General features: G+C 39.7%; 1 protein-coding gene across 1 annotated transcript; it reads left to right on the top strand.

Moving 5' to 3' along the window:
- Positions 1–562: 562 nt before the first annotated feature.
- LOC105441424 (plasminogen-like) lies at positions 563–9,608 on the top strand. The gene is made up of 7 exons (XM_030991346.1): positions 563–660; positions 1,093–1,194; positions 1,733–1,828; positions 2,262–2,363; positions 2,887–2,988; positions 8,275–8,538; positions 9,188–9,608. Exons 1-7 carry the CDS (start codon positions 600–602, stop codon positions 9,190–9,192), a joined length of 732 nt encoding a protein of 243 aa, XP_030847206.1. The 5' UTR covers positions 563–599; the 3' UTR covers positions 9,193–9,608.
- The last annotated feature ends 5,630 nt before the right edge of the window (positions 9,609–15,238 follow it).

The raw sequence follows: 15,238 nt of genomic DNA on the forward strand, positions 1-15,238 counted from the left end.
ACCTCCCGGGCCCCGCCGAATATGTGACCACACACGCCGTAGATATGAAAATCGGAAGGTTCTCGTACGGTCTCTAAATCCACGGCAAGCCGCCGGGTAGGGAAAATCGTCCTAGGCAAAAGCTTGTTTTTGACAAGATGAGCTCTGTTTGGCTGTATACAAATGAGTTCATACTGCGGGACCGGAGCTCAGGTGGGGGAAAAGTACGCCGCCGCGGGCCCCTCTCTAATCTCTCTTTCTTTCTCTCTCAGTCCTTATTTGACTCTCTTTTTCTTTGTCCTTTCCTTTAACAGGGTTTTACTATTTCCTAAAACCCTTTTTTAAAGGGGGATATTACTCATCCAATTCTTTTGCCTATGAGTGTAATGACAACAAACACGCCACAGGAACATATTTAGATACATTATGTGACAAAAAGTCCCTTGGGCTTTGCTGACACAAATTATACCTTATAAAATAAATAAACTGTTAGCATGTATGTTTTCATTTTCTATAACCCTAAACCATTTACTATATCATGGTCATTTAACTCAGTTATGTTTATTAAAATCGTTTCAGAGTCAAGTGAAACATCGACTACGGACGCGACCACCAAGCCCATGACGAGCCCTACGACAACGATGTTAGACACAACGGCATATGAAGAAACCACCACCTCCAGTAAGTAAGATAAACAATGAAATAACCTCTTGCATTTAATCCTTATCATCACGTGTCTAGCCACTTCCCCTCCCCCTTCTATCACTCTCTATTTCTCTCCCTCCCCCCTCTCTCTCTCTTTCTCAAAATCTGTCTTAGTCTTTATCTGACTGTTTTGTGTCCTTTCCTATTACGGACGTTGCTAAAACATTTTTGTATAAGGGGGAAAGTGCTCGTCTTATTATTGTTTTTGTTTACTTTACAACAGAAATGAGCTGTCAAAGTTTATTTATTTTCCTGGAGCTAAATTGTCCACGTTTGTGCGTTCTAATCCTGTTTAGGTGCCATTCCTAATCACATTGATTTGTACGTGTGGGTTCATTATATTAAACCCTGAACTATTAACTATATCATGATCACTTAGCTCAGTTACGTTTGTTTTTAACGTTTCAGAGTCAACAGAATCATCGACTACGGAATCGACTACCAAGCCCGGGATGGGCCCTACGACCACGATGTCAGACACAACATCATCGCAAGAAACCTCCACCACCAGTAAGTAAGAAAAACAATGAAATGACGTCATGCATTCGATCTTTGTTATAATGTGCCACTACCACTTCCCCCCACCCTATCTCTCTCCCTCTCTCTCTCTCTCTCTCTCTCATTGTCTCTCCCTCCGTCTCTCACACATTTCCCCTGCCGAACCCCCTCCACCCCTCTCTCCCTTTTTTCCTCCCTCTATCTATTAGTCTCTACCTGACTCTCTTTTTCTTTACCCTTTGCTTACAGGGCCATTGATGAAACTTCTTTTTAGGGAGGGGGTGGGGGTATTATATGTCTTTTGTTTTAAGAACGCGAGTTTAAGGACAACAAACACGCCACAGGAACATAGTTAGATACATTATGTGACAAAAAAAGTCCCTTGGGCTTTGACAAAACACCACTAAATCTAAAATTATGCGGACACAAATTATACCTTATAAAAGAAATAAACTGTTCAAATTTATGTTTTCATTTTTTATAACCCTGAACCATTTACTATATCATATTCAATTTGATAACTCTGTCATGTTTGTTAAAATCATTTCAGAGTCAAGTGAATCATTAACTACGGACGCGACCACCAAACCGAGCCCTACGACAACGATTTCAGACACAACGGCATATGAAGAAACCACCACCTCCAGTAAGTAAGATAAACAATGAAATAACCTCTTGCATTTAATCCTTTTCATTACGTGTCTAGCCACTTCCCCTCCCCTTCTATCACTCTCTCTTTATCTCCCTCCCCTCCTCTCTCTTTCTCAATCTCTGTCTTAGTCTTTATCTTACTGTATTGTGTCCTTTCCTATTACGGACGTTGCTAAAACAGTTTTGTATAAGGGGGGGAAGTGCTCGTCTTATTTGTTATTTTTGTTTACTTTACAACAGAAATGAGCTGTCAAAGTTTATATATTCTCCTGGAGCTAAATTGTCCACGTTTGTGCGTTCTAATCCTGTTTAGGTGCCATTCCTAATCACATTGATTTGTACGTGTGGGTTCATTTGTTATATTAAACCCTGAACCATTAACTTTATCATGATCACTTAGCTCAGTTATGTTTGTTATAACGTTTCAGAGTCAACAGAAGCATTGACTACGGAATCGACTACCAAGCCCGGGATAGGCCCCACGACCACGATGTCATACACAACGTCATCTCAAGAAACCTCCACCACCAGTAAGTAAGAAAAACAATGAAATTATGTCATGCCTTCGATCATCGTTATAATCGTTAACTACCACTCCCCCTCTCTCTCCCTCTCTCTCTCTCTCTCTCATTATCTCTCCCTCCATCTCTCACACATTTCCCCTGCCGAACCCTCTCCAACCCTCTCTCCCTTTCTTCCTCCCTCTCTTTATTAGTCTCTACCTGACTCTCTTTTTTTACCCTTTGCTTACAGGGCCATTGATGAAACTTCTTTTTAGGGAGGAGGTAGGGAGGAGTATCCGCCTTTATTTTAAGAACGCGAGTTTCGGGACAACAAACACGCCACAGGAACATAGTTAGATACATTATGTGACAAAAAAGTCCCTTGGGCTTTGACAAAACACCACTAAATCCAAAAATATGCTGACACAAATTATACCTTTTAAAAGAAATAAACTGTTAAAATTTATGTTTTAATTGTTTATAACCCTGAACCATCAACTATATCATGATCATTTTGATAACTCTGTTATGTTTGTTAAAATCGTTTCAGAGTCAAGTGAATCATTGACTACGGACGCGACCACCAAACCCATGACGAGCCCTACGACAATGATGTCAGACACAACGGCATCGCAAGAAACCACCACCTCCAGTAAGTAAAAGTAACAATAAAATGACATCATGCATTTAATCCTTATCATGTTGTGTCTAGCCACTTCCCCTCCCCTTCTATCACTTTCTCTTTCTCTCCCTCCCCCTCCCCCTCTCTCTCTCCCTGTCTCTTTCTTTATCTCTGTATTAGTCTTTATCTGACTGTTTTGTGTCCTTTCCTATTAAGGACGTTGCTAAAACATTTTTTTATAAGAGGGGAAGTGCCCATCTTATTCTTTTGTCATCGACAGCAAATACGCCACAGCAATACAATAAAATAAACTATTTGGCTAGAAAGTTCCTTCGACTTTGACAAAACACACCTAAATCTACAAATTTGCCCAAGGCTTGCCGAGGGCAATAGCTCGATTGTAACCTTCCCGAGAGCGTATAAAAATAACTATGTCTCGAAAATTAAAGCCATCATTATCCTTCCGTTCTGACTATATACGCAGTTCTGACTTTAGATTTATATTTTGCTTCGTTGAGTGTTGCTGGGTTTTGTTCTGATATCAGATCTTCTACCATGGCGAACTTTTTTCCTTAGAGTCACCAACTGTTCTTTATTATTTCATTTCGTTTTATGTAGGAGTTGAACTTTATGCTGACACTACGATGTAGCCTTGAAGTGTCACCGTTTAGAATGTGCGAACATATAGTGACAGTACAATAGTGTATTGAAATCACCCGTAGTGATTCATTGAAAGCATATGTGATCGTCTTGTATTACATCGGTTGTGTGACAGAATGCTCCTGTGACAGTACTCCGTATTCAATTTCCTACACTAACTAAATCGCAAACTTTAACCCTGGACCAAACACTTAAGCTAACCTTAATCCCAAACCTACACCTAATGCTATGGTCACAAATCTGAGCAGCGACCGACCGATCAGTAGCCTGCTCGGTCGCTGCTGGAATTTAGGCATCGCCCAGCAATTAGGTCGGTGCCGGCCGGCGACCGCCCAGGCACCGAGCGTATTTTGGGCGGCGAGTGAAAAGTGAGCAGGCGCCGCCCAAATTTTAACTCCGCGCTAAAACTTCAGCGGCGACCGAGCGATGCCCTAAAAACGAGCGATGCCTGGGCGGCCGCCGCTCGGTGGCCGAGCAGCCGCCGGGCAGAATTGGTTAAAAACTCGCCGCTCGGCCGCCGAGCAGGCAACTTTTGGGTAATGTGACCTTAGCATAACCTAAAGCCTTTGAAGACATAATGCCCAGTTCGTAGATACAATCTGCGCATGCGCAGATAAAGGACACTCGTACAAAATTGTAAATTCACTTAGACTAATACTGGATACAGTCATTCTCACGAAAGTTATTCAATATTATATTATACATGCATGTACCTATGATACATTCTATTGAACACATGTGGAAGTAATCCTTTCAAGAGGGCAAACAAAGAATCACCTCTTAAAGGTGAAATTCAAAGAAAATCACAAATATGTCAACTAATGTATCACTAGAAACTGGTAAGCTAACAGATGGCCATCGTACAAGTTTGAGGTCAGCTACATATCGGGTGATTTATAAAAATAAAAATACAACCACCTCCATAGCAGCTGGGATATACGAGAGATTCGCCGGAAAAATAACGATGCTTTAATGACGTCACAACAGGGACCAATACTGCCCAAGCAGACGACATCCCATAAAGAATGAACATAATTGCAAAGCTATTATTTGTCAAATTATAATGAGTTTAGTGTATATAAATGTACTGGCACGTCAAACCGATCAAAAGGGGACATGACCCGATTCTGATAACTAAAATCTTATGCTTGTAAATACACAGGATAGGGGTTAATTAACAATCAAAGAAACCAGCCTTTCAAATTGAAAAGCCCTCGGATTGATATTAAGGACGGCATTTGTTCCCTCTTAAAACGCCGAACATACCGCGGTGTCTGCAGCTGAATATACAATGGCGTCTTATTTTGTTTACAAGCGACAGATTCCTTTATTTTTGTATCGCTGCATTTGTCATCAAAATAAAACCATGCGCGGGGTTAAGAGTGAGGCAATAGATTATACATTTAGCCTGGCGGTAGTGAAGTAAGAGAAAGAACTCAAGAGAAGATGAAAATACAGGCACTGAAAATGTGTGAGATGTCATGGTACATCGTCTGCTTGTGCAAATCATGTCCCTGCTGTGATCTCACACATCTCAGCAGCGTTCGGAGAGCTATTCAGGTGCTATGCCGGGGCTGTATTTAAGCGTTTTGTAATTTATAATAATCATTACTTCGAATGTTTCCAAGCATTGAATTTTGATGACCTTGTCGAATCAAAGTTTCAACTTTGCAATAATGAAAATAAAGCTAGATTTAAAATCAATGAATATCTACTTTAATGAATTTTTAGCTGTGATTATTCCAAAAGCACAAAGTGGGATTTATCTATGTTCAAAAGATCTGTGGATACTGGCGGTCATCTAAACCATGTGCTAACTACGAACTGTTATATTATCGCCGATCAGGCAGCTGCTGGATTATTGTATAATCACTATCAACATCATCATCTTGCATTGTACATGAATGTGTGAATCACATTGGTGTGTACGTATAGGCGGATGTGCGTGTGCTGAAAATCATATGCATATGGGTGTTATTTGTCATCAATATTTCATACAAATGTAAAATACACTATTCGATTTTATCTCCCCTATTGTATTTATATTTAAGTTCCATATTATTATCATCAATTTCTGGGGTGTGGCGCCCAGAGGGTAGAAGTCTTAGGTGCATGTCTATAGGGGAGTCATCCTGGGTGTTTGTTCAGCGGTAGTCATCCTGGGTGTTTGTCTAGAGGGAAGTCATCTTAGGTGTTTGTCTAGAGGGTAGTCATCTTTATAGGTGTTTGTCTAGAGGGTAGTCATATTGGGTGTTAGTCCAGAGGGTAGTCATCTGTATAGGTGTTTGTCTAGAGGGTAGTCATATTGGGTGTTAGTCCAGAGGGTAGTCATCTTTAGGTGTTTGCTAAAGGGTAGTCATCTTAGGTGTTTGCTACAGGGTAGTCACCTTGGCTGTTTGTCTATTAGAGGGTAGTTATATTGAATATTTTTCAAGTGGGCACTGCATGGGCAGTGATCCTGACACGTAAGTATGATGGTGTAATCATGATTATGTTAAATATGGCCTACAATTCAGGCGTCGTCATATTCGCAAGTGACTGACACAAGAAATTATAATTTGGTATGTGCATCAATCGTTGCATAACAGTAGATAATTGCTTTTTTTCGAGTGGAAAGATGTAGCAAATTATTAGTCTGAACCAATAGTACTTATAGCAAGCTCTTTTGAAATATTACTAGATCCTAGAGGAGTGAATTACAGAGGAAACTTATCTCACACAATCAACGAGGATAATTGTCAGGCGTGGACCTCTCATGGATACTTTATGACTAAATATCCTAACACGGGACTAGATGAAAACTATTGCAGAAACCCCGATATGGGATTCACTGCTTGGTGTTTCACCACCAATCTTGGGATAAATTGGCAGTATTGTGCTGTAGGTTCCCTTGACCCGAGATGCCAAGGTAGCGTTGTAGTGTTTATATTGTGAGCAAATTGCTGCTCAAAATTAATTAATATCAAGATACATGCATTTATATCACATGATTTTGCATTGACAGGAGAAAAGAAACAAAATGTGCTATGTTGGGATTCTTGGAAAGCCATTGAACCTAAAGATTATAATTTCACTTAAATGTGTAAATCTTATTGGAGTTTGCTTAGGCGGATGTGCGTGTTTCAAATCAAATGAATTTTGGTGTTATTGTTCATCAATATTTCATACAATTGTACAATTTATCTACCCTCATTTATTAATATTTAAGTTCCATATTGTCATCAGCAATTTCTGGGGTGTTGTCCAGAGGGTGGTAGTCTTGGGTGTATGTCTATAGGGGAGTCATCCGGGGTGTTTGTCCAGCGGGTAGTCGTCTTAAGCCCCGTCTTAACTCATAGCCTGCCATGAGGGTGCATGCACGGATCCAGGGGAGGGAGGGGGGCACAGGGGGCACATGCCCCCCCGGTCAAAAAAATTGTGTGCACTACCCCCCCCCCCCCCCTAAAAAATAAAAAATAAAATAAAAATAAAAAATAACTGAACGAATTTGCGGCCGGCGCGATTTTCAAATTTACGGGAGCAAAAAAAAAATTAAAAAAGTGTGCTCTTATCCCGTAAAACACGGGGTGAGCTTTTGCCAGGCTCATGGACACCGTCTTAACCAGCCATCCGCAAAAACCTCACTCGAGTAGGTTACCATAACAACCGCACCTCCCTCATCGCGATCAGCTGGCGCGCGATGTGTATACATTTTTTTAACGGCCCTGACGTCATTCTACCCGGGTAAAGTTCCACGCGCGTCTTAATAGGCCGTTTATCAGGATGTCATCCGGACAACGTTCGGACGTTACCCCGATTAACGCGTCTTAAAGATGAAGTTGAGTTCTGGTCATGCGATTGCATTGTGAAAGAAACGGTGTGGAACCGACCAGAAAAGGTTGATCATATAGCATATAAGAATTTGTGTGTATTGCAAGGTTCTGGAATCATCAAAATGATAAGAAATTTGGCCAAGTCTTGGTAAAGTTACAAACACTGTACACAGAAAGATGTATATAGGACTACACGAACAAGTGGCGTAAAAAGCCGGCCCCCCGATTTTTACGATGTTACATGCATATTTAGAATATGAAGGCATTAGAAGAGCCATGCTTTTCAGGGAACATGTCTAATCTGATGTTCTTCCACACTTGCATAATAAGAATGAGTAATGCTCACAAATTATTTTCACCTCTTCCCAGAACTCAACCTTCTCTTAAACTGGAACGGGGTAGAACGTCATTCGAATACACCGCGACTATGTTTTCCGGTTAAGACGGGGTTTTAGGTCTATTAGAGGGTAGTTATATTGAATGTTTTCCAAGTTGGCACTTCATGGGCAGTGATCTTGACACGTAATCATGATTATGTTAAATATGGCCTACACATCAGGCGTCGTCATATTTGTAAGTGACTGACACCAAAAATTCTAATTTGGTCTGTGCATCAATCGTTGCATAACAGTAGATAATTGCTTTTTTGAGTGGAAAGATGTAGCAAATTATTAGTCTGAACCATGGGCGTCAATCCTTACGAAATACCTATTGTTCAGGGGGGATGAATGAATAGATCATCCCCCCTGAACAATAGGTATCAATTACAGATCTACGCCCATGGTCTGAACCAAAATTACTTTAGCAAGCTCTTTTAAAATGTTACTTTCTGTCTTTTCTCCAGCCACAAATACATGCCTGGATGATCCTAGAGGAGTGAACTACAGAGGAAACTTATCTCAGACCATCAACGGTCGTACTTGTCAAGCGTGGACCTCTCAAGATCCCCATGAACACACTATCACTCCAGCTAACTATCCTAACGCGGGACTAGACGGAAGCTATTGCAGAAACCCCGATGGAGGTGTCACTGCTTGGTGTTACACCACCAATCCTGGGATAAGACGGGAGTATTGTGCTGTAGGTTACCTTGACCCGAGATGCCAAGGTAGGGTAGAAGTATTTAAAATGTGAGCAAAGCGCTGCTCAAAATTAATTAATATAAAGATGTATGCATTCATATCAAATTATATTACATTGGCAGGAGAAAAGAAACAAATTATGCTATGTTGAGGTTCTTGCAAAGCATTCAAACCTAAAGAGTAAAATCCCACTGCACTTAAACTGTTTCCTGAAGGGGTTCATGCGCCCACTCGTATGTCATTTGCTTTGATCGGATGCTTCTACTCCTTCATTTTTAACTAATAATATTTAGTTCTTTGTTTTGATGGAATTACCTGTCAGCTTTGGTAACATTGACCGTGCCAGTTTTAATGTTAGGGTACCGCATCGTATACGTATCATCTAGCTAATTATTTCATTTTATTTTTTCCGTGAGCGGCCATCCTAATGTTTCAAATATGTAACAATTTGGACTCTTTTGTTCGGTAACCTTATCCCGTGAATGGGCTTTCGAGAACAATGTTGAGAGCCGGAGTTAAGTTTTGCCTTCTCTGTCTATTAGACTTTATTGGTTTTCAATCATGACTAATTCATTTAAACGAACATTATACTGTTTAATTTTATACCCCCTTTGTTATTCATATTTATATTCCTTGTTGTTGATAGTAACTTCTTGTTATCATTGTTTTCAACAGAATAAACTCCGATTCCAACTACTATGAGCGTACCCACAACAGCGATACCTGTATACCTGGATCCAGTCGTATCTCTAACCCTTGCTGGTAAACATTGATTTTGTCTTTGTTGTTGTTGTTGTTGTGGTGGTGGTTGTTGCTGTGTTGCAATTTTGTTTTTTAGAGGGGGCAAATCTCAAGATACGTGTTTAGATGGTTATCATGCTCTCATTGTCACGTATATTCATTTGGCAGTTACATCATCTTGCCTGCATAAACTCGAAGGTGACATCGCGTAAATGGTTTATTAACCTCAAAAACTAAATAACTCAAAGCTCATAAGAAAACGTGCTGGCTAATACCAAGGTGAACAGTAGACCTAGAGTGTTTATGATAATTAGAAAAGCATTCAAAGACAAACATTTGTATACAATTGCCAAGTTAACTGCCCCCCTTACAAATATAATTGAATCAACTACATGGCGTTGAATAGTTCTGATTAGGTCATTCTTCAGATATATAGAAAACATAGGAGCAACTGTTGGCGCCCTAATGACGCTTTTTTGGAAGGAAAAAGTTTCAATTTAAAATTTTACCCCAGCTGAGACTTTACTCTACAATTTTATTATGATTCAATTTTTGATCAGAAGACAGGATCGTGGTCATAATTCCGATTTAAGGTGAAGACTGCAAAATCTGTCATTATGGTTCCTACTTGTACGTGTTATATGAATGGGAGTGGGATTTTTTCTCAAAGTACCTAATTCTCATTGACTCTATGTTGTTAGATGATCGCCCGTGAAGTGTAGCAAATCTCCTAATGAGATTATATACTTAAGCGTGATGTGATTGTGCATCAAAAGAGCTGGATGAGTATGTTTATACTAATACTTTAGAGTTATATCGCCGGTATATTGATATTAAACAGTATAATGAATTGATGAGTTTTGCAAGTACATAACTGTTTACTATTTTTAAAGTTTTTCTATTACGCTTTAGAAGGTATAGAATCGGTAGAAGGATAGGATAATTTTTGATGCTATGAATGAACGCCAATTGAAATAGTAGTGTGAGTGTGTGGATACCCATTTCACAACTAGAATATGAACAAACCTGTAACCAGTGATATAGACTTACTGTAACGAAGTGGAAACACAGCACCCAAGTTGTTTATAAATGTGAACAGGACCTTTGTTCTAAGAGAGGGACTGTGTGGCGCCTCTTAATTATAACCTACTAATAAACAGTCTTGTAGTCAAGTAAGTGGTCTCTTTTGGACCCATTTAGAAGATGTATTTTGCTACGTTTTAGAATAGTGCAGCTAGTGAATTCTAATCGGCATAATTAATGATTGCGACACACATTTCATGAGCTTGATTACATATTATTATATTGTATTTTGTATCCGTGATGCTACGCTAGAGCAAATGGCTAAGTAATATCAGTTATTTGGAGATAGGGACTTGAGTGATTTGATTAGTAAAACAGCCAACCCAGCGGTATGCGAAGTTTCAGGAATATGTTTTAACTCAAAAAATTGGTAGAAAGAAGTTTCTCTTTTAATTAGCTGATGCAGTGAAACAGGAGCACATAGAGCACTTTCTTACATTGAGGAAATCATATTTTTCTTTAGCGGATTTTACTCCAGCTAGGGAGTTCGTTTGAGAGTTTAAAGGGAACCTAAAGCAAGGAATTATTGCTTTCAATATTATGCTTCCTGTCATTTCATTGCACAGTGATATATTTTCGCTCTTTAAATCTTAAGTATATTTTCAGATGATTCAAACAATCATTAAATGTATTTAATTGTCCATGTGGATTTTTGAGAGAACATAAATCTGTTATAGCATGTTGTTTCATATTGCACGAGCAATTTGGAACTGCTTGGTTATTGAACGTAAGGATTATATTTATTGCAGGATATATTTTTAATTATATCCCTTATCGTAAGATTGTTGCATTAGGAGTGTACACAACAAGAAAATGAATAGTTTTAGTATAAAATACGTTTCCTGCCGCCCACATCGGAATAGTACATTTTTTATTGCTGACGTCACGCATAGTACCTTTTTTCCCTTGGGAAAAAAAAGGGACTATGCGTGACGTCAGCGAGCGTATAGGATTTCAATGACAATGACAATGACAATGACAATTTATTCTCATGTCACCCACATTGGGGTATTGGAGAAGTTTACAAACAATTTGAATTTGTCAATTTAACACTGTGAAATATACAATACAAATACAATTAATGTTAATCCATACAAAAAATGCCTCAATGCCTCCGCGCACAAAGCATGCGCACATGCAATTTGTGCTGTGCGCGCGATAGTTGCACTACACTATACGCAGCGCCAGCTAAATCCTGTTTTTGAGCCGTGCAATTTTCTTTGATTTCTTTTAGATCTGAATGTAAGATGTGAATGTGAGTATAAGGTTCATGTTATTACAGAAGTGTAGGAATAATACAGATGGAAGGGATATAAAACAAATATAAAATGACTCATTCTCGGAACAAGCTAAAACTATTCGCACTCAGGAACATCTTTAGTACTTTTCTCCCTCGGGCCGATGTCCCTCGGGAGAATAGTACTAGTTGATGTTCCTTCGATGCGAATAGTTTCAGCTAGATCATCGAGTGTCATTGTATATTTGTATACTATTAATTGAAAATGTTGTATCTGCAATTAAACTATTTATATTACCTGTGAGTGAGTTATGTGTTATTGTTGAAGCCAGGAAATGTTAGTTTGAATTAACTTAACATTTATTTCATTGTATTATACACATTTTTAAAAAGCTGTTAAATATATACTTAGAGATTAGCTTAATAGATTTCTTTTGATCTAGCTCATGCAGATTGATATGAAATAGCTTTACCATTATATAAAACTAAAGCATTAACATGTGTTCATGATCGTTATTTGTATATTGATTACTTTTGAGTATGATTATTCTAGTAATAAAAGTCATTCTTCATGCTGACAGCAATTTCACCACAAGCAACTGTTTTCTTCTCTTCATTTTATCATGTTAAGCTCCCCTGTAACCTGGTAGGGGCGTTACATTTCCGAAGGCCATGTGTAATAATTAAATTTCAATGACTTTACTGTCAATTGTGTTTGTGTAAGAAGAAGAGAGATACAAAGCGTATAAGAACGTGTCGAGAAGACATATTGAGAGAAGTTTTAATGAAAGAGATGTATTATTCAGTGAGAGATTTCAAAAGGAGGAGATAAAGAGTGTGAGAATGAAAAAATATATTGAATTTAAAGTAATAGAAATTTGTCGTGAAAGAAAAATATGATAGAGTCATAGGATTTTAAAAAGGAAGATATATATACATGTAGATCGAGAGCATGTGAGGATATATAATTGAAATTAAAGAACTTCCTCGCGTCATATACAACCCAGCATTGAGAAAAGGTGTCAACATTCCATGATGGGAGGAAAGGGGGACACTTATTACAAGGGATAAGACTCTTATTAGAAAAGAAAAGGAGAACTTGCCAAAGTACAAAGGGTATTTATCAGAGGTGAAAATGGGGCACTTCTTACACCTACAAAAAGAGGCACTCACCATTGATAAAAAAAGGGCGCTCATGAGATTAGGAAGTGGGAAAAGGAGCACCAATCATATTTTGATAGGGGCATTTATGAAAGGTGAACAGGGGTATTTATGAAAAGGGATAGGTCCCTTATTATTAGAAAAGAAAAGGGGCACGTATCGTTGTTAAAATTGAATTATTAGAGGTGAAAAGGGACATTTATACCGCCTAAAAGGGGGCACTGACCAGATAAGATAAGGGGCACTTATAATTAGGTTTAAAAGAGCATTTATTAGAATGGAAAAAGGGTACGTGTCAAAATAAAATGGACAGTTATTACAGTTGAAAAGAGACACTCATCATTCAGAGATGAAAAGACCAATTATCAAAAACGGGGGTATTATTAAAAGGGAGAGGGGCACTTCTTGCAAAGGGAAAGGGGCACTTGTCAAGGTAAAAGGGGCACATCTCAGATATGAATAGGGCATTTATCAGAGGTGTAGGGGGCACTTTGTAAAAATGAAAAGGGGCACTTCTCGTACCTGAAAAGAAGCACTTACTAGAGATTAAAAAGGGCACTTATGAGAATGTAAAATGGACACTTATTGCAAAGGGAGATGGGAACTTGTCGAAGGAAAGGGGGAACGTGTCAAAATAAAAAGGGGCACTTATCAAAGTAAACTGGGCACTTTTTTCTCTGTAAAAAGACGCTTTGGGGGTACTTTAACAAGTGAGGGGAACTGTCCCCCCCCCCCTCCCGCGGGCGGCCTCTGACTTTGAGGCTAGCCTTAAAGTCCACGTTACAACGACACATGTAAAACGCTTGATCTACTCAAATTCGGCTGTCTTTGCCGATACCGTATATAGTCTCATCTTGATATCAAAAACAAAAATTACAATATGGAACATTGTGTGGCACCCAAACTTCTGTAAACAAGTATATTTACCTTTGGTATTCGTACGCTCTTTGGCAAATATATAATTTACTCCTGTTAAAACATTTGTTAGAATAAATTAATAACAATTTTCTAGATGTAAACTTTTTTTGGACTCAAACTGTATGCAGGAGTAAGTACATAGGCAGAGTCTATTCCAAGAACAAACGAATTTGCAGTCTCTTCAAGGGAAGTATGCCACTTTGAAAGATATGTCCACCAACCTCTTTAAATGAAGTGCTGGTTAACGCAGCTTTGCAGTCTTCTTTTAAGGTTTTCTTTCCACGAATGGATTGGACACTATTGTATGGTTGGAATCTTTGTTTTGGGGATATAATTGGTACTCCCGAACGATCCTTTAGGCAAGCGTGTAATGGGGCTCTGGGGTGTATTGAGGCTCTAGATCGGGGTTACACCGTTAATGTCTGGCTGCTGCACTCTACCTGGTAGGGTGGACAGGTATCACTGGTCCTCATCCATCTCCTAAATCTCTCACGTGCTGGCTCCAAGCGCCACACCCCGGGACCTCGCCTTCGCAGGTGTGCTAAACCACGTGAGGGAGTGATGTTAACACGGCATCACTGGGCGAATGACCTTCACGAAACAGGTTACCGGCCAAGGCGGATGAAGTCAACGGCTACGTGTTCAAGATCAAGAACCAACTAAGTGGAGGACATCGACTGTGGTCGGGCATGGAGAGGGATCGGCTCCGCCATGCGACACTGCCCAAGACACACTACATGAAGATGACAATCATTATCAATCCAACCCTTTGGTTATTATGAATAAATAAACGAATATAATAATAATTAAAAACCACAACTCAATCCATACCGGCTCGGTCGTTGCCCGGACCAAGGACCGCACCTTCCGTTGCTGGCCATCAGGACGGAGGCGAAAATATGTTACTGATGGGCCAAGATCATTACGTGCCAGAAAAAATATATCACCATTGGCACCTGGAATGTGAGGTCACTGAGAGCAGCAGGACAAGTTGAAGAACTAACGCACGAAATGAAGAGACACCGATGGAATATCCTTGGACTCTGTGAAGTACGTTGGAAAAACTTCGGAGAAACGTCTACTCCAGAAGGGCACAGACTCTACTTCAGTGACAGTGAAGTCAGACATGAGCACAGAGTTAGATTCCCCATTAACAAAGACACTGTGAATGCCATTATGGGATGCCGACTAGTCTCTAGCCGACTCATTACCGTTCGTCAGAAGGCATCACCTTTTTACAGCCCTAGAATGCAGAGATAGGAGACGATGCAAGCAAGAACTGGAAGGGGACATGTGGCCAATATTGCAACCCTGAAACCAACACAAGAGGCTTGAGGCTCTTAGAATTCGCCAAGTATAATTACCTGAAGGTGGTGAACGCATTTGGCCCACACAAACCATCTACACGCTGGATATGGCACAGCCCAGGAGGACAATACCACAATCGGATCGACGACATCATGGTAAAGGACGCTCCCAGTCAAGTGCGAACATCGTAAAGAACAGGAGCTTCTCGGGAGGCGACGTCGGAAGTGACCATGATCTTGTGATGATGACCTTCAGACTACGCCTCCAAAGGATGAAAA

Source organism: Strongylocentrotus purpuratus, unplaced genomic scaffold (assembly GCF_000002235.5).
Source record: "Strongylocentrotus purpuratus isolate Spur 01 unplaced genomic scaffold, Spur_5.0 spur5_scaffold_2, whole genome shotgun sequence".
NCBI classification, from domain to species: Eukaryota; Metazoa; Echinodermata; class Echinoidea; order Camarodonta; family Strongylocentrotidae; genus Strongylocentrotus; species Strongylocentrotus purpuratus.